Source organism: Bubalus bubalis, chromosome 11 (assembly GCF_019923935.1).
Source record: "Bubalus bubalis isolate 160015118507 breed Murrah chromosome 11, NDDB_SH_1, whole genome shotgun sequence".
Classification (NCBI taxonomy): domain Eukaryota; kingdom Metazoa; phylum Chordata; class Mammalia; order Artiodactyla; family Bovidae; genus Bubalus; species Bubalus bubalis.
Genome location: NC_059167.1, coordinates 42,574,154 through 42,595,241, shown reverse-complemented (window position 1 = coordinate 42,595,241; position 21,088 = coordinate 42,574,154). Strand labels below are relative to the sequence as shown.

At 35.4% G+C, this 21,088-nt stretch overlaps 1 protein-coding gene across 1 annotated transcript in view; it reads left to right on the top strand.

Annotated features, from left to right (window-relative positions):
* FAM227B (family with sequence similarity 227 member B) overlaps positions 1 to 21,088 on the top strand; it is a 203,619-nt gene that overhangs the window by 26,872 nt on the left and 155,659 nt on the right. The window contains exons 9-11 of the mRNA XM_045162068.1: positions 192 to 293; positions 4,102 to 4,228; positions 14,908 to 15,045. Of these exons, the coding sequence (XP_045018003.1) occupies positions 192 to 293; positions 4,102 to 4,228; positions 14,908 to 15,045 (367 nt within the window). The remainder of the gene's footprint in view (positions 1 to 191; positions 294 to 4,101; positions 4,229 to 14,907; positions 15,046 to 21,088) is intronic.

Genomic DNA, 21,088 nt, shown 5'->3' with positions numbered 1-21,088 from the left:
GTGCAGCTAATGAATAATGGAACCAGCATTTAAATTCAGGTCTGCATGATGCCAAAAACCCATGCTCATTCCATTATAGCATCTGATCTGCCGTTTGAGAATAGATAGAATTACTGACATTATGTAAACAAATTCTAATTTTAAATTGTAATATCAATTGTTTTAATTCCATACCTGTTTTATTTTTTTAGCCTGACAGAGAAAATCAAGCTTGCTTGTTTGATAGAATTTCAGAAAGTTATGTGTCACTTTTCATGAGCATACCTCTAAGCCGAAAGGATACATTCTTTCAGGTAAATACAGAAGTTAAGTGGTTATACAAATTATATTTATAGCAAGTGAACTATAAAAAGTTATTTTCTTTAAATACATAAGAGAATGTATTTTGTTACTTTGAAAGCAAAATTGCCTCAAGTAGAGTAAAAAAGCTAATATTTTAAGTTATGCCCCCAGCCCAGAAAATTGTATTCTACTGAAAGCCTTACAGAATCCATTTGTTTGCATACTGAAAAATATTGACTTATCCTAAGCATATTCTTGATTTTTCAATCTACAAAATTATTTTCCTTTTACTTTATAAAGTATATTTTGGTCTAAGAGGACTTAACCTCTTGTGTTATGCATAAGTACAACACTAAGCACCTGTGAACAGTAAAGAACAATGAACAAATTTATGAATCAAATATTGTTTTACTATGTTAAAATAATTTGGTTAAAATCATTTATGTTCTTGAGTAATGTGAAATGAAGATGCATGGAATTTCATTGAGTATTTTGAAATGTAAACATCTAGCATTTCAAAGCAGAAGACACATTCAAATTCTTTGTTGAACTGACATCTGTAAAATCAGAAATATATGAGTATTTTCAAGTCAGTAAATGTTTTTATGGATAAAGCCTAAAATAAAATAAATGTCTATCAAGAAAACATAAAATTGCCAAATATTTATACTCAATCTTGATCTAGCTTACAAAAATGTACATACAGTATTATAGAAGGAAGCCAGCAGTGGGCTGGGAATAAGGAGTCTGCTACTAACTACACAGGTGATCTTGCAGATATTCAGTCTCTTCAGTGCCATAGCCTGTTATCCATCAGATGAAGAGGTTGACCCATGATTCATAACTTGCCTTGTAGAACACTGATATTCCAAAAGATAGACTAGGATTTTCTCTGCTAATATAAATTTATTTTTCTTATTTACAGGAAAAATATTAGTGGTTAGGATTTTTGGTCATTAAATTGCCTAGAGATGACAAAACTGGCTGGATTTCTCCTATCTATAATCCTTCACCTAGTCTGTCCTTTTGTGGTGGGTCTTGTCTATCTAATACGTGGTTTGATAAAGTCAAGCATGCTTTAACACAAGCCTTAAGAAAAGAATTTTTAAAAGCCTATTTAATGTGAACAAACAAGCAATGGCACAGTTACATATCCCTCATTCTGTAATTTCTAGTCTTAACGTTTATTGTCCGAATGTTCTCCTTGGGATGATGTGCCTTTTGATATCAAGATGTTGTCTTTATATCCTTCTCAAATCACAACTTGATTTTTTCTGAAGTCCCTATTTTCAGTGGCATTTTCCAAGGAGAAATTAGAAGTTATTTCAATACTTCCAAGTTATTTCAATACTTCTAAGATTCAAAGCCTCTCTTGAGAAAAAATAACATGTACACCTTAGTGATTGGACCCTTCCCCCTGTGGTCTATCAGACCACCTCCCTACATATCTATTACCTCCTCAGCTGTATAAGTAGAAGTGGAGCTTCATCTCTCATTGACTAATTTCTATTTTAACTCATTCAAATAATTGGGAGTTTTGTTACTAATTGGCTCATCTGAGAAAAGCTATTAATATTTAAGAATCAAAAAATTATCTTCAGGTCTCACTATTCAGTATAAATTAATTGAATCTGAACATATGGTTTTTATTTCATTTCTTCCAATGTCATACAATGATATTCCCTCAGAAAATTTCCCAACACTATCTGACACTTTATCTCTTTTCCCACGAATCTCCTAAAGCTGAGATATACACAGAAAACAAAATGTAAAAGTTCCCCTTACCTAGTTCATTTTTTTAATTACTAGCATAATTTTATATACCACAATTATGTGACTCTTTCCAGTAGCATTTAAAATGTCCATGGCTGATTCAATAAAATTAAATATATCAGTGTTTTTAAAGCATTCTTGCCTGCCTCTTTTTCCCTACCCCAAAAAACTAATGAAATTCTTTAAAGAATACCATCACTTACCAGCAGATTTGAGCACTGCTGAGGTAGGTGACTATATTAGTTTCCTATTGCTGGTGTAAAAACCATCATGAAGTTAGAGGCTTAAAGAAATAGAAATTCATTGTTTTACAGTTATGTAGATCAGAAGTCCAAAATGAGTCTTATGGGATTAAAATCAAAGTATCAACACAGCTAATTTCTTTAAGAAACCCAAAGGGAGAAATCATCTCTTGCATCTTCCAGTTTCTGGTGTCTGCCAGCCTTCCAAAATAGTAAATAGAATATTTTAAATCTTTAACATAAAAATCTGGTATCTTCCTGTGTGTAGTTACTCCCCGAGAGAAACTTAGTAGTCAAGTGACTTTAAGTCTAATAGAATACTGGTAGTACTGTATATTAGTTGATATTCACTCATGGCTTTACAATTGGGGTTCAGTTCAGTTGAGTCACTCAGTCATGTCCAACTCTTTGTGACCCCATGGACTGCAGCATGCCAGGCGTCTTTGTCCATGACCAACTCCTGGAGCTTGCTCAAACTCTTATCCATCAAGTCGGTGATGCCATCCAACCATCTCATCCTCTGTCGTCCCCTTCTCCTTCCACCTTCAATCTTTCCCGGCATCAGGGTCTTTTCCAATGAGTCAGTTTTTCACATCAGGTGGCCAAAATATTGGAGTTGCAGCTTCAGCATCAATGAATATTCAGGACTAATTTCCTTTAGGATTGACTGGCTTGATCCCCTTGAAGTCCAGGGGACTCTCATGAGTTTTCTCCAACACCACAGTTCAAAAGCATCAATTCTTTGGTGCTCAGCTTTCTTTCGGAGAAGGCGATGGCACCCCACTCCAGTACTCTTGCCTGGAAAATCCCGTGGACAGAGGAGCCCAGTAGGCTGCAGTCCATGGGGTCGCTCAGAGTCGGACAGGACTGAGCTACTTCACTTTCACTTTTCACCTTCATGCATTGGAGAAGGAAATGGCAACCCACTCCAGTATTCTTGTCTGGAGAATCCCAGGGACAGGGGAGCCTGGTGGGCTGCCATCTATGGGGTCGCACAGAGTTGGACACGACTGAGTCCAGTAGCAGCAGCTTTCTTTAAAGCCCAACTCTCACATCCCTACATGACTGCTGGAAAAACCATAGCTCTGACTAAATAGACCTTTGTTGGCAAAGTAATGTCTCAGCTTTTTAATATGCTGTCTAGGTTGGTCATAGCTTTTCTTCCAAGAAGAAAGCTTTTATTCCAAGGAGCAAACAATGTAGTATAACCTCAATAACAATTGGGGTTATGCTACATTAACTCACCTAAATGGGCTTTAAATTATTTAAAAACATGCTTTTATTTCTCACCACACATACCCAAAATGATAACTGTGTGATGTAATAGAGGTATTAGCTGATGCTGTGGTGGTAATCATATTGCAAAGTACAAATATATCAACATGTTGTACACCTTAAACTTACGCAGTATTACATGTCAAATATATTTCAATTAAATGTATATATACTTTGTATTATAATGACTGGAAAGAGGGTATACTTTTTCTGAAAGAGGATATCAATAACAAGGTAAAATTAAATAAGTGTAGAACCGTTAAACCTTAACTGTTAACTTCATCCTTTATCCAAATTAAATTTTTTCCCCTAAATGCTAACAAATAGCTAAACTGATATGACTTTATTTTCAACTCTTCTTTGTTCATATTCGTCAGTTGTTGGAAGTACAAAGAGGCAAAAAAGGCCAAAAACAAGTTATAAGGAGAAAAAGGGACATGTATATTTCACAAACTCAATAACTTCTTTGGTATTTGAGATAATGTTACATGAAATATGAAATTATTTTAATATGGCTCTGTTTTGGTAGGTGTATCCTGATTGTTTGGCACAAGCTATCTATGCAACATTCCAGGAAGCATTTCCAGAATCCAGTAATCTCTTTAATGATGAATTTAAAGAAGATCTAGGGAATAATATTTTTCTTTGGTTGTCAGGTATGAATGTTATTTAAGTTTTGATCATTACTTTGGTATCTAAAACTTTTGAATTGCAGTGTTTTGTTTAGTCAAAAATTTTGTAGTTCTTTGTCTTACAAAACAGAATATTGATGTCTATGTTTCAAAAGCATGATGATTTTATTCTGAAAATTCTGTTATAATAAAATTAATCACTCATTAACTTTAGAAGGCAAATAATTTTATAGGCAGTGGAATTCTTGTAGAAACCAAAACTGCCACAGAAAGAAAACTGTATGATATATATTTTATATTTGTAAGAGAAGTATTTCAAGCTGCTTCTTTTAGAACACTGCCGGCATTTTTATAGCAGATAATACTGGGTAAATTCTAGAGCTAACTGAATTATTTATATAACATACCATCATTAATCAAGGGGAAAAAAATGTTTGAATCATGATGTGTGTGTGTGTGTGTGTGTGTGTGTGTGTATGTAGGTAGGAGTTCAGTTTAGTCAGTCGTATCCGACTCTTTGAGACCCCATAGACTGCAGCACACCAGGCTTCCCTGTCCATCACCAACTCCTAGAGTTTACTCAAACTAATGTCCATTGAGTCAGTGATACCATCTAACCATCTCATCCTCTATTGTCCCCTTGTCTTCCCACCTCCAATCTTTCCCAGCATCAGGGTCTTTTCCAATGAGTCAGTTCTTCACATCAGGTGGCCAAAGTATTGGAGTTTCAGCTTCAATATCAGTCCTTCCAATGAACATTCAGGACTGATTTCCTTTAGGATGGACTGGTTGGATCTCTTTGCAGTCCAAGGGACTCTCAAGAGTCTTCTCCAACACCACAGTTCAAAAGCATCAATTCTTTGGTGCTCAGCTTTCTTCACAGTCCAACTCTCACATCCATACATGACCACTGGAAAAACCATAGCTTTGACTAGACAGACCTTTGTTGGACAAGTAATGTCTCTACTTTTTAATAAGCTGCCTAGGTTGGTCATAACTTTTCTTCCAAGGAGCAAGCATCTTTTAATTTCATGTCTGCAGTCACCATCTGCAGTGATTTTGGAGCCCAAAAATAAAGTCTGTCACTGTTTCCAGTGTTTCCCCATCTGTTTCCCGTGAAGTGATGGGACCATATGCCATGATCTTACTTTTCTGAATGTTGAGTTTTAAGCCAACTTTTTCACTCTCCTCTTTCACTTTCATCAGGAGGCTCTTTAGTTCTTCGCTTTCTGCCATAAGGGTGGTGTCATCTGCATATCTGAGGTTATTGATATTTCTCCCAGCAATCTTGATTCCAGCTTGTGCTTCCTCCAGCCCAGCGTTTCTCATGATGTACTCTGCATATAAGTTAAATAAGTAGGGTGACAGTATACAGCCTTGACGTACTCCTTTCCCTATTTGGAACCAGTCTGTTGTTTCATGTCCAGTTCTAACTGTTGCTTTCTGACCTGCATACAGATTTCTCAGGAGGCAGGTCAGGTGGTCTGGTTTTCCCATCTCTTTAAGAATTTTCCAGTTTATTGTGATCCACACAGTCAGAGCCTTTGGCATAGCCAATGAAGCAGAAGTAGATTTTTTCTGGAACTCTCTTGCTCTTTAGATGATCCAGCAGATGTTGGCAATTTGATCTCTAGTTCCTCTGCCTTTTCTAAATCCAGCTTGAACATCTGGAAGTTCATGGTTCACGTATTGCTGAAGCCTGGCTTGGAGAATTTTGAGCAGTACTTTCTAGTATGTGAGACGAGTACAATTGTGCGGTAGTTTGAGCATTCTTTGGCATTGGCTTTCTTTGGGATTGGAATGAAAACTGACCTTTTCCAGTCCTGTGGCCACTGCTGAGTTTTCCAAGATGGAAAAGCTCTATACAGTCAGCAAAAACAAGACCAGGAGCTGACTGTGGCTCAGATCATGAACTCCTTCTTGCCAAATTCAGACTTAAATTGAAGAAAGTAGGGAAAACCACTAGACCATTCAGGTATGACTGAAATAAAGTCCCTTAAAACTATATTATAAGTAGGAGTGGCAGAACTCAAAACACTGAAGGGAAGTAAAAGTCCATCCTGAAGTACTTAGCTAGAGATTTAGGCACTTAGGTTTAAAACTATGGTATTGGAGAGAAAAATCTCTCCAATATTTTTTCCGAAGACTACTATACCATTATGGACTACCAGAAGTTATTGACTGTTCTCAAGTACTGAAAAAGTGACTGAAGTCTAGTTCTTCTCATAAAACTTTCTGTCCAAATTTTGACTACTCTTTTATAATTGTTTTATGTCAATTCTTAGTAACCAAACCATTTCTATAAGAAAATGTTTCATGTTTTAAGGAAGGAGTCTGTGGGAGGTAAATTCTAGAAAATAACCTGGAGCACCAGCCCCCTCCATCAAAATACACAAGACAGGAGTCTCCTAATTACAGAGAAAAATCCAACTAATTCAAATATAAGAAATAAAAAGAGAATGAGCACAGCATTCAGACAAAAAAAAAAAATACCATAAGAGAAAAAGTGAAGAACAGAACAGATTTCCTCCAGACCTGTTATAGACTACATTGTGTTCCCACCCCAAATTCATATTGATTTCTGTATGTAAATATTATGAGTCACTTCCTTACTTAATCCTTTTGTTTGAGCTTTATCATTCATTCTAGGGTTTTCAAGTCATTTATCATATCATCTGCAAATATAGTTTTCATACTTCTTTTGCAACTGTTATGCTTTTAACTAGTTTCTGTGATGTATTCAAGCATGAATGTATGTAATATGCTGAGATGAGCAATAGCAACGAGTTAGGAGATTTATAAGGTAAATCCAGTGGGGATGTCTACTTTAGCCTGTCCCTATTGGTCTTCAAAGCATTCTGCTTTGAACTGCCTGAGTTTAAGGCAAGAACACTAAATATAGATCCCTTATCTGATTTAAATATCAGAATAGATAGTTTTCTCACTTCTAGCCTGAATACATTTGTTTGCAAATGCATATTCTTTGAAAAAGTTGGCTTAAAACTCAACATCCAGAAAACTAGGATCATGGTATCTGGTCCCATCACTTCATGGCAAATAGATGGGGAAACAATGGAAACAGTGACAGACTTTATCTTGGGGGGGCTCCAAAATCACTGCAGATAGTGACTGCAGCCATTAAATTAAAAGACATTTGCTCCTTGGAAGAAAAGTTATGACCAACCTAGAAAGAAAGGAAAGAAAGAAAGTGAAGTCACTCAGTCGTATCTGACTCTTTGCGACCCCATGGACTGTAGCCTACCAAGCTCTTCTGTCCATGGGATTTTCCGGGCAAGAGTACTGTAGTGAGTTGCCATTTCCTTCTCCAGGGGACCTTTTCTGACGCAGGGATCAAACCCTGGTCTCCCACATTGTAGGCAGACACTTTTACCACCTGAGCCACCAGCAAAGACCAACCTAAACAACATGTTAAAAAGCAGAGACATTACTTTGCCAACAGAGGTCCATCTAGTCAAAGCTATGGTTTTTCCAGTAGTCATGTATGGATGTTAAGGTTGGACTATAAAGAAAGCTGAGTGCCAAAGAATTGATGCTTTTGAACTGTGGTGTTGGAGAAGACCTCTTAAGAGTCCCTTGGACTGCAAAGGAGATCCAACCAGTCCATCCTAAAGGAAATTAGTCCTGAATATTCATTGGAAGGACTGATGTTGAAGCTGAAACTCCAATACTTTGGCCACCTGATGTGAAGAACTGACTCATTGGAAAAGACCTTGATGCTGGGAAAGATTGAAGGTGGAAGAAGAAGGGGACAGATATGGTTGGATGGCATCACTGACTCGATGGACATGAGTTTGAGTAAACTCTGGGAGTTGGTGATGGACAGGAAAGCCTGGTGTGCTGCAGTCCATGCGGTCACAACGAGTCAGACACAAGTGAGTGACTGAACTGAACTGATTCTTCCAACATAGGCTATTTATCACTGTTGAACACTTGCTTCAGTACTTCTCTGTGGGTTGTTTCACCTTAGGAGAAAATATTTGTATAGCGAAAGGATTGATATTTATTGCCTCTCCTTCACATCAAGCAGAGAAATGGTTTAAAGTGAAGGGTAGGTGTGGCTAAAATGGGAAGCTTAAGGAATCCTTGGGATGAAACTGTACCTTAGCCTCAATGTCTATATCCTGATTGTGATATCGTATTACAGTTTTACAAGGTGTTACCATTGTGGGAAACTAAATAGAGGGCACAGGGATCTCTCTGTATTATTTGTTGCAAGTGCATGTAAATCTACACTCATCTCAGAGTTAAAAAAAAATTCAAACCTGCATTTTCTTAAGATAAAAGGTAGCTATGCAGGTGGAATTATATGAATATTCTGGACAACTACCAATATCTACTAAAGCTAAACATATGTTAAATTTGGACTCTCAGGTTCCTAACCTCCAGAAATCTATGTATTTCTGTATACCAAAAGTACAAAATGTTCATAGCAGTGCTATTTATATAATAATCAAAATCTAGTGTTCAAATGCCCACAATAATATAAAATTTAGATAAACTGTGGAGTATTCATATAGTGAAATACTGCCAGCAATGAGGATGAGTGAACTACAATCATATACAGTAGTAAACAAATCACACAAACAAGGTTGAGGGACCAGGCACAGAAAGGTAGATTCTATATGAGTTCTTTGATACAAAGTTAAAAATCTGACAAAACTAATCCATGGTGTTAGAAGCTGAATATTTTGTTTCTGAGGGCTGGTAACATGGACGCCATGTATTAAACTTGCGAAGATTCACTGTCCTGTACATAATTGTTCATTTTTATTTTTATGCAGGGATAAGAATTTAAGTTGAAAACAAAGGCAGTAGTGGTGGGTGCACTGGAGCCTCTGATTTATCTGACGTGAATGTGTTTGTACAGATTTCTGTCACGGTGCTTTTTCTCACATTGCATATCTATCAAGACTCACATGTTTTCTGAGTGTTATGCTCATAAATGACCTTTTCACCTTTTACTATGATTTTCTCTCTCAATTGTGATTAATTATTTTGTTTTGGCTAGAGCACTTGTTGAAGGAATTTAAAAAGACATTTTTCTTATTTCTTTGTTGGAGAAATATTTATATCATAGATCTAAAATACTTAATTCAATTTCTCCTCCTTAATATATGAAAAATTCCTTTTTTAAAAGATGATGTCATAGCTTTATTTGTTTCTTTGCATTATATTCAGTTTGATTGCTTACATTGTCAGTTGGCTTTCATTTTGGTTTGTTTTTCACAATTTTTTTTTTTTTTTTTACCAGAGTTCCTTATTTGTTGTTGTTTGGTTGCTAAGTCATGTCTGACTCTTTGCAACACCATGGACTGTAGCCCCACCAGGCTTCTCTGTCCATGGGATTTCCCAGGCAAGAATACTGGAGTCAGTTGCCATTTCCTTCTCTAGGGGACCTTCCCAACCAAGGGATCGAACACGTATTGGCAGGTGGATTCTTTACCACTGAGCAACATGGGAAGCCTGGAGATCCTCATATACAATAAGAAAAAAGCACCAGAGCTTGTGTTAGTTTCCTATTACTAATGCAGCAAATTACTACTTAGTTTAAAGCAATAAGTATATTATCCTAGAGTTCTGAAAGTCATAGGTCCAAATGAGTTTCATTAGGGTAAAACCATGGAGAAGGCAATGGCACCCCACTCCAGTACTCTTGCCTGGAAAATCCCATGGATGGAGGAGCCGGGAAGGCTGAAGTCCATGGGGTCGCAGAGGGTCAGACACGACTGGGCGACTTCCCTTTCACTTTTCACTTTCATGCATTGGAGAAGGAAATGGCAACCCACTCCAGTGTTCTTGCCTGGAGAATCCCAGGGATGGGGAAGCCTGATGGGCTGCCATCTCTGGGGTCGCACAGAGTCGGACACGACTGAAGCGACTTAGCAGCAGCAGCAGCAGGGTAAAACCAAGATGTTGGGAGAGCTGTGTTATTCTAGAGGCTCTAGGGAAAATCTCTTTGTAGCTTTTCAGAAGCTGTTTCCATTCTTTGCCTCATAGCCTTTCATCATCAAAGCCCACAATGACTAGTCATCTTTCTCATATTGCATCATTCTAATACTGACTCTTCTACCTCCCTCTTCCATATCTATGACTCTTCTAAGTACATTGGGCTCACCTGGACAAGCCAGCATACTGTCCATATTTTAAGGCTAGCCAGTTATTAACTTAATTCTGTCTGCTTCCTTAATTCCTCTTTGCCAGGTAATATAACATATTCACCATTTGGGAACATTAAGATATAGAAGACTCTGGAGGATACTTCTGCCTAGTATAGAGACACACTAAGATTTTGTATGATTGGCTAGGTTTTAGCACAAGCTATGGCTATCCTATGTGGCGCTTTACAATGAGTAAGATGAAGGTTTGTGCTCTGACTTCTGGCTTCTGCTTAGAATGTAAAAAACTAAAATATTACTTCCACTCTTCTACCTGAAAACACTAAACTACCTGAAAATTTGAAACTTTCCTTGAACCCATCAGAGGTTCCAAGGCAGTCAACCCAAAATCTACAGAAAGACAGGTGCCTCCAAGGGAAGACCAGATGTCAGCACTTGCTCACGTGGGACAGATGCAGCTAGATGCCATAAAAAGGCAGTAAGAAGAATTTAGCCAAAATTTCTAATGAATTACTTAGAGCTGAGTATGGTCTAATGTGACCATATAGGACACTTAGGAGCTTCATAAACAAGGAGAAAGTTGACATTACAAGTTTCTCTCCAGATATTTTATAAGTAACAATTGAGGATGGTATGACAGTCTTGAGAAAGCCTGGGGGAATATAAGAGAAACCACTACAAAAAAGGCATTAAGCCTTGCCTGGACCCTTCTCTTCCGTCTCCTTTGTGTTAACAACAACAACAAGCTTTAAGTCACAGCAGGAGGAGGGAGAGAGGTTGCAGGGAGGAAGGGCAGCAAATCCAGTTGCCCTTAGTGAAGGAGTGGAGATGAAACTCACCCCAGAAACAGAACTACCTATCAAAAGACAAATAAATAATCAGAACCAGTTTTAGATAAGGCATAGGTATTAGAATATTAGACAGAAAATTTCAACTACCTATGATTAATGTGGTAAATGCTCAAGTGGAAAAGATGGATAACATGTATGATCAGATATGTAATTTGAGTGAAACATGGAAATTAGACAAAAAAGGCCACACAGACCAATGGAAGAAAAGTGAGAACCCAGAAATAAACCCTCACAAACACAGTCAACTAATATTTGACAAAGAAGCCAAGAATATTCAATAGGAATATGATAATCTCTTCCATACATGGCGTTGGGAAAGCTGAATCACCACATGTAGAGTAATGAAATTTGACTCCTATCTTATTGTTGTCCAGTTGCTAAGTTGTGTCTGACTCTTTGCAACCATGTGGACTGCAGCACACAGGCTTCCCTGTCCTTCAGTATCTCCCAGAGTCTGCTCAAACTCACATCCATTGAGTGATACCATCCAACCATCTCATCCTCTGTCACCTGCTTCTCCTCCTGCCCTCAATCCTTTCCAGCATCAGGCTCTTTTCCATTGAGTCAGCTCTTTGCATCAGGTGGCCAAAGTATTGGAGCTTTAGCATCAGTCCTTCCAATGAATATTCAGGGTTGATTTTCCTTAGGATTGACTAGTTTGATCTCCTTGCTGTCCAAGGGATTCTCACAAATCTTCTCAAGCACCACAGTTCTAAAGCATCAATTCTTCAGTGCTCAGCCTCTTTTATTGTCTGATTCTCACATTCATACATGACTACTGGAAAAACCATAGCATTGACTGTATGAACCTTAGTCAACAAAGTGACATCTCTGCTTTTTAATATGCTGCCTAGGTTTGTAGTAGCTTTTCTTCCAAGGAGCAAGTGTCTTCTAATTTCATGGCTGAAGTCACCATCTGCAGTGATTTTGGAGCCCAAGAAGAGAAAATCTGTCACTGTTTATACTTTTTCCCCTTTTATTTGCCATGAAGTGATTGGACTGGATGCCATGATCTTAGTTTTTTGAATGTTGAGTTTTAAGCCAGCTTTTCCACTTTCCTCTTTCACTCTCATCAACAGGCTCTTTAGTTCTTCCTTGCTTTTTGCCATTAGAGTGGTAGCATCTGCATATATGAGTCTGTTGATATTTCTCCCAGCAATTCTTGATTCCAGCTTACTATTCATCCAGCGTGGCATTTTGCATGATGTACTCTGCATATAAGTTAAATTAGCAGAGTGACAAAATACAGCCTTGACATACTCCTTTCCCAATTTTGAACCAATCTGTTGTTCCCTGTCTGGTTCTGACTGTTGCTTCTTAACCTATATACAGGTTTCTCAGGAGGCAGGTCAGGTGGTCTGGTATTCGCATCTCTTTAACAATTTTCCAGTTTTTTGTAATCCACACAGTCAGAGGCTTTAGTGTAGTCAATGAAGCAAATGTTTTTCTGGAATTCCCTTGCTTTTTCTATATCACTCACAAAAATTAACTTCAAATGGAGGAAAGAACTGAAACCATAAAACTCTTAAGAAGAAAACATAGTGGAAAAGCTCCTTATATGTCTTGGCAATAATTTTTTGGATATGATATCAAAAGCACAAGCAACAAAAGCAAAAATTAGTAAGTGAAACTACATCAAACTAAAAAGCTTCTGCACAGTAAAAAAAAAAATCAACAAAATGTAAAAGGAATTTATTAAATATGTGTGCAAATCATATCTTATAAGGGATTGATACCCAAAAGCTAAAAGGAACTCAATTCAATAGCAAACAAACAAAAAAAAACTATGTGATTTTTAAAATAGAGGAACTGAAGACATTTTTCCAAAGAAGACATACTGATGTCCAACAAGTACAGGAAAGCATGTTCAGCATCACTAATCACCAGGGAAATGCTAGTCAAAACTACAATGAGATATCACCTCACACCTGTTAGAATGGCCATTTTCAAAGTGACTACAAATAACAAATATTTATGAGGATGTGAAGAAAAGAGAACCCTTGTTGTTGGTCAGAATGTAAATTGGTAGAGCCACTATGGGGAACAGTATGGAGGTTCATCAAAAATGAAAACTAGAGCTACTGTGTAAGTCAGCAGTCCCACTTCTAGCAACTAGACTGCATCTTTCTCCTGATCCCCTGGCAGGCCGTGGTGTGGAGTGAGCGGAACTGGGCATTTGCCCTTTGGACTGGGAAGTGTGATGAGGTGGCTGCCATCTGTGCAAGTCTCTCGCTGCTCTGATTGTTAGCAATCCGACACACACATCCGCCTCACAAGTAGAGTCTAGGCTTCTCCAGCTCTCCCATCTGTCTCAGTGGATTTCCCGGCAGACAAGGGGGCCTCCCCGAGGCAAGGATGCACATATGTGGACCTTCTGTCCATACCCCTCCAGGGGCGCTGGTCCCACCCTAACGCCTTCCCCTCCCCCTGTAATTCTGCCCCGTTACATGGAGATCTTTCTTGCAGTTTTGGCTTTATAAAAGATATTCTGCTGCTTTCCAATTAGTTGTGGTTTTTTTTTTTTGGTTTTTTTTTTTTTAAGTTGTCTTCCATGTGTAGATATATTTTGGATGTGTTTGTGAGAAGTGAGCTCCATGTCTTCCTACTCTGACATTGATCCCCCATTCAATAAAAAACTATCTTTTAAATATCCCGATCTGTTGACCTTCCTATACCCCAGATTTTCCACTAATATGCCATATATTTTAAAACACAGACAATATTGAGAAACATTCAAATGAATTGTTTTGAATATTTTATCTAGTGGCAACTAATATAAAATAAGCAATGACCAAATTTAAAAACACTTCAAAAATTCCAATTTGATATCAAAATACAACAAATAATCCTCATTGAATGCTCACTACTGGGAAAATATTGGATATATTTTATGAGTATGTCAGTGTATGTTAATATGTTTATTATATTTTATGTTTGTTTTTATATTCATGTTTCCCAGTTACTGAATGCTTTAACATATACAAACTCAATTAACCATCAGAATAAGCATATGAAGTATACTAAGGAATTTATATTGTTCTCATTTTTACTGCTGAGGATATAAATGTTTTGTGTGGTTAAATCAATTATTCAACCCTACACAGCTTTTGGAACAAAAGTGGAACTTTTTTAAATAGAATTTATTTTTATTACTTTTAGAGTGTTATAGTCTAGTCAAAAACATTATTTTGAAAATAATAGATACAGAGAGGGAAAAATTTTTAATGTAATCATCTATTGATTGTTGCTCAGAGGCAATCATGTTAACAATTAAGCTACAGTCACACATCTGTATAAGGTAAAATTGTCCTTCACGTAAAAACAATACTATGATTACTTTTATATGTTAATAAATACTTACAAGGTAACTTCTTATGGATACTTCATGATCCACTGTTTGGATGTACTATTGTTGGATATTTAGGTCCTTTCAAGTTTTCACAATGTTAATCTTCTCTTGTGTCTGTTTATGAACTTAGCTTGTATTTTTGAGTCAGAAGGGTATATATCATGTTTATCTCTTTTCTGATTCACTGTCTTATATGATAAGACATTAACATTTCTGTGTAGAGATTCCCTCATTTGAAACCTAAGACTGGCAGTTCTCACAGGACTGTTGTGAGAATTAAATGCATAATACTCAAAAAAAGGCTTCAACAGAAGATGTTTTTAAAATAGTAATTTCTTTGGTTAAATATACATTTTGTATTAACAGGTTTACCACCTCAAAAAGGATTTTGGACCCACTGGAAACTGAAAGAACTCTCCACAACAACCATTCATGGTAGCAAGAAAATGCCTTCAAAATCTATAAAGGACATGATTGCAAGAAATCAAGAACAGATATCAGCTTGTAAGTAAATTTATTATATATTGCTTACTGAAATTATTCATTTATCAGAATTTTTTAATGACTTACTTTCTGGTGAGAGTCTTAAAATAACATTTAATTTATAGATGGGTGGAGAAGGAAATGGCAACCCACCCCAGTACTCTTGCCTGGAGAATCCCATGGAGGGAGAAGCCTGGTAGGCTACAGTCCATGGGATCGCAAAGAGTCGGACACGACTGAGCAACTTTCACTTCACTATAGATGGGTATTATATTAATTTGAATACTGCTTTATGTTTTTAGTTTTTCATTATAAAAATTACATGTACTTAAGTCTTTTTCTCATTTGTACTTATTATGATTTTAATATTAATTTCAGGGAACTTCTCAGGTATAAGAATGCTACAAATACTCTTACTTTTTGGCTGTATTACTAACTGGTTAATAATGTATTTTACCAATAGATAAGCTTAAAATGTTTTATTCAGTAAATTTAAATAATGCCTTTGTAGAGTGTCAGTTTTGGGGCATATTTATCAGGGCTTACTTAACCTAATATGAAAACACAATCTACCTGCTTTTATCTAGTACTTTTAAATTTCCATTTTTATTCAATTCTTTAATCCACTTGTGGTTTATTTGTTACAAAGGAAGATAGTTGGATTCCAGTATTTTGTTTCCAAATGCTCACTTTTTAGATAATCCACTTACAGACTACTTGAAATACCAATTCACATGGATATATTTTTGTGTTCTCTTATACCTGCCAAATTTCTGAGATAAGACCAAACTTCTTAGTTACTCTATATTAATAAGCACTTTAAGGCAAGCTCATGTCTCTCTAATTTATACTGTATTTCAATACTAAACACTGGTCTGGTGCTCAGGCCTCATTACTGACCAACTAAACAGAATCTCAGACTCAGTGTATTTTTTAAAGGTACTCAGATGACTTCAATTTGCAGGCAAAGTTAAGAACTCCTAGTGTAAAGGGAAATACCTTTCCATTATACTTCTTGATACAGGCTGGTGGAAGGAGGGACTAACCTCCTCAACCTACTCTTCTGAAAACTCTCTCTTCAGTTAGTTTTTATTCTAAAATTGTTTAATTGGTTAATTACTGCTTTTCTGATTAGTGCTTTGATTTTTTGCCACTCTTATCTCTATAGATAGCATTCTGTCTTTTAGTAGTTATGTGAAATTTCTTATTTGCTAATGTTACCCTTGTTTTTATAGAACTTCATACATATTTGTTATTTTGTATAGAAAGAGAGATAATTTACTATTTTGACCCAATCTTAAACATCTCTTTTTGCTTCTTAGTCTTACATGTGAAAAATAACTTGGCTAAATAAAAAATTAAGGGACTTTTAATTTTTTCAAGTTTTAACTTATAGGAAAGCAGTAAAAATAGTGTAAGGAACTCCCATATATTCTTTATCTTCCTGTTGTTTGAATTTATTCTATTTGTTTTATCATTCTCCTTTTTTATATAAGCATTTAAAGCTATAAATTTCCCCAATTACTGTTTCAGCTACTTTCTGCAAATTTTGATGTTATATTTTCATTGTCATTTAATTCAGAATATTTTCTAATATCCAGTATAATTTATATTTTGATCCATGGGTTATTTAGAAGTGTATTACTTAATTTTAAAAAATTTAGGGTTTTCCTGGATATCTTAAAATTACTGATTTCTGCTTTAAAAAATAGTGATCTGATCTACTTTTTAAAATAATGATTTCTACTTTTAAAAATAGTGATCTGTACAGTCTTTTGTAGTGCACTGAGATTTGTTCTACAGTACATGATCTGTCTTGGTAAACATTCCATGTGCACATGAGAAGAATATATATTCTGCAATTATTTTGTCTGAATTAGATGAAGGTGGTTTATCGTGGCTCAGATGGTAAAAGTGTCTGCTTGCAATGTGGGAGACCCGGGTTCAATCCCTGGGTGGGGAAGATCCTCTGGAGAAGGAAATGGCAACCCACTCCAGTACTCTTGCCTGAAAAATTCCATGGATGGAGGAGCCTGGTGGGCTCCAGTCCATGGGGTCTCAAAGATTTGGACACAATTGAGCGACTTCACTTTCACTTTGCACTTTAGATCTTCTATATCAGGGTTCAGTAAACTATCTGGACTATTTTTATATATCCTATGAGCTAAGAATGATTTTTCAATTTTCAAGGGCTGTAAAATAACAAAACATTAAAGAATATACTACAGAGGTCATATGCAGCCCACAAAGCCTAAAATATTGGATTATCTGGCCCTTCATAGAAGAAGTTTGCTAACTCTGGTTCTGTATGTTTATTATGTTTTAATTGTTCTGTTTATTTCTGAGAGGTGATATTAAGATCTCCAACTACAATTGTAGAATTATCTATTTCTCTCCTTAATTCTGTTGATTTTTGCTTTATGCATTTTTAAGTTATTTGGTACATATACATTTATATATTATGTTTTCCCTTTAATTATCATGTTTCTTTGTATCCTTGATAATTCTACTGAGTGCTATTCTGTCTGTTATTAATACAGCCACTTCAGCTTGCTTATGTTTGTGGTCTGCATAGTGCCTCTTTTCCCAACATTTTACTTACAGTTTCTTTGTGTTTTATGTTTACAGTGTACCTCTTATAAATGAGATATAGTTGAAACTTGGAGTTTCTTTAAGTCTTAAAATTTCTTCCTTTTAATTGGAGTGAGTACTTCATTACATTCAACATAACTATTGAGTTAGTTCAACATAACTCTTGTTAGGTTTGTTTTACTGTGTTCCTGTTTGTTCCTCTTTTTTGTTCTTCAGTTCCCCTTCTTTATCTTCATTTGGTTAATCAAATATTTTTAGTATTCCATTTTTATTCCTCTATTGGCTATTTGCATATTACCTCCTTGTATTTTTTGTGATTGCCTTAATGATTTCAAGCACATCCTTAAATTATTGAAATCCTACTTAAAGTTAATGCTATCCTATTTCACTAACGTGCAGGAACTTGGAGAAGGGTAATTACATGTATCTACTCCTCTTTGTCCTTTGTGCTATTGTTGTCACATATATTAGAAGATCTACATAAATAATGGCCTCACGTTATCTAGTGTTAGGATTTTTGCTCCAAATAACTACATGGTTTATTTCACCTTTATTGAGTGAGATCTAATTGATGTACAATAAACCACACATATTTAGAATATAAAATTTGACAATTTGACATATATATAAACTCATGAGACTATCACAACTTTCAAGATAGGAAACATATCCACCATTCCCAAAAGTTCCTTAGACTTTTTTTGTAATTCCTCCCTCCTTCTCAATCCCCAGGCAGTTACTCCTGTGAGCTTTGTCAGTACAGGTTAGTTTGCATTTTCTACAATTTTATGTAAATGAAATCATAGAACATGTGCTATCTTTTGTTGGCATTTTCTACTCTGCATAATTATTTTGAGATTCATTCATCTTGTTGCATGTATTAATAGTTTGTTACTCTGTATTTTGCTAAGTCCATAGTAAGGATATACCACAGTTTCTTTATCTGTTCACAGGTGGGTAGACATCTGCATTGTTTCCAAAATAAGTTATTGTAAGCTTACTTATAAGCTATTATAAGTAAAGCTGCTGTTAGTATTCATTACAAGTCTTTGTGTAAACATAGAATTTCATTTATCTTTTGTAAACATCTAGTAGTGGAAGTCTGGGTACTATAGGAAGTGCATTACAGCATTTTAAGAAATAGCCAAATTTATCTAAAATTTTACTTCCTACCAGGATACAAGTTATATTAATACTCTACTTCCTTGTTAACACTTTGTATAATCTTTTAATTTTATCCATGCTTGTGGGTTATACTGGTATTTGCTGCTGCTGCTGCTGCTAAGTCGCTTCAGTCATGTCCGACTCTGTGCGACCCCATAGACAGCAGCCCACTAGGCTCCTCTGTCCCTGGGATTCTCCAGGCAAGAACACTGGAGTGGGTTGCCATTGCCTTCTGTGATACTGGTACTTAGTTAGGTTTTATTTTGATTTCTCTAATAACTAATTATGATGAGCTTCTTTTCATGTGCTTATTTGCCATCTGTAGGTCTTCTTTGCTGAAGTGTTTATTTCAGTCTTTTGGCTATTTTTATTTGGGTTGTTTGTGTTCTTTTAATTCTAACAGTTCTTTATATATTCTAGATATGTTCTTTAACATATATATTTTATAAATATTCTTTTATTATATGTAGTTCCCTTTTTATTTTATAATAGTGTCTTTTGAAAGACAAAATTATATAGTATGGTGAAATCAAATTTATCATTTTTTCCAATATAGTTTGTACTTTCTGTTTCATATTCAAGAATTTTTTATGAAACTTAATTTCAGTCAAGATTTTCTCCCATATTTTCTTCTAGGAATTTTATAGTATATAATTTTATAGATTATAACTGTAGCTCTTACATTGAGGACTCTAATTCATTTTCAATAATTTTTGAAAATTATGTGAAGTAAGCATTGAGGATCATTTCTTTGCATATTATTCTAGAACCATTTGTTGAAAAGATTATCTTTGCCCATTGAATTACCTTGGAACTTTTATCAAAAAAGCTTTTGACAACACTTGTATTGGCCTATGCCTAAGTACACACTTGTACTCTAACTTTTGTTTCGGTGATGCCGATACTAAACTACATTGATAAATGTAGTCTTATAACATGTCTTGGAGTCAGGTACTGTAAATTCTCCACCTTTGCTCTTCTAAAAAAATTATTTTGGTTATCCAGAGTCTTGTCTTTTCTGTATAATTTTAAACCACTTATCAGTATTTATATACTCTGAAATTTTAATTGAAATTAGGTTAAATCTATCAACTCAAGAAGCACTGACATGTTAACAATACTGATTTTCCACTCCATGAACATAGAATATTTCATCTATTTAGGACTTATTTCATTTACCTCAGCAATATTTTCCAGTATTTTTTCTGTGTAGATGCTGCACACATCTCTCAAGTAATATTGCACATGGTATTTTTTATTTCAGTTCCTAATTTTTCATTGATAATACATAGAAAATATGATATATTTTATATCCTGCGATCTTACTAAACTTTCTTATTATTTTTAGTAGTCTTCTTAGATTTCTTAAGATTTTCTTCATGGACAGTCATGTCATCTGAGAATAAAGAGCATTTTTTTTCAATCTATAAGCCTTTAATGTGTTTTACTTGCCTGTGGTTAAGATATTTAAGATGTTGACTAAAAGTGGTAAGAGTGGACATCCTTGCTTCATTCTTGATCTTAGATGAAAAATGTTAAATTTTTGCTGAAGATTTTTATAGATGTCTCTTATCAGGTTGGGGTAGTTTCGTTTTCTTCCTAGTTTGCTGAGAAGTTTTTGTTGTTCTTGTTCTTTTTATAACAAATATATGTAGAATTTTGACAAATGCTTTTTAGCATTTGTTGAGATGAACATATTGTTTTTCTTTTTTAGTCTTTTGATATAATGAACTATATTGATTGATTTTTCAAATGTTAAGCCAACCTTGCATTCCTGGGATAAATCCCATTTAGCAATTATGTATTAACCTTTTCATGTACTACTGAATTCAGTTTGCTAAAATTTTGTTTTCTTTTCTGTACCATCCTATCACATTTTAGTAATAAGTGTAATGTTTCCCCTTCTTCTCTTTTCTACGAGTTAGTGTAAAATTGGTATTTATTCTTCTTTACATATTTGGTAGAATTCACCCAATGAAGCCATCTGGGTCTGGAAAGTTCTCTGTGGTCAGATTTTTTTGGTCAGATAAAAAAGTTCAATTTCTCTAATAGATACAGTGATCAAATGATCAGTTTCTTCTTAAGTAAACTTTGTAATTTTGTGAGTTTTTATTTTATTCCTTTATATATTTTTGAGTGTTTTTCTTCTGTGATGCAGTCTAGTTATTAATACTTAGAAATATTTTGGTCTATTTGAGGCTTTATTTTAAGCTTCATTAGGTGGAACCAGAGAAGTCTTTTGTTTAGCCTAACTTGCTTCCCCTGCTGAGACAGTTCTCTTCTTTAGTATTCTACTCCATGCTCTGTG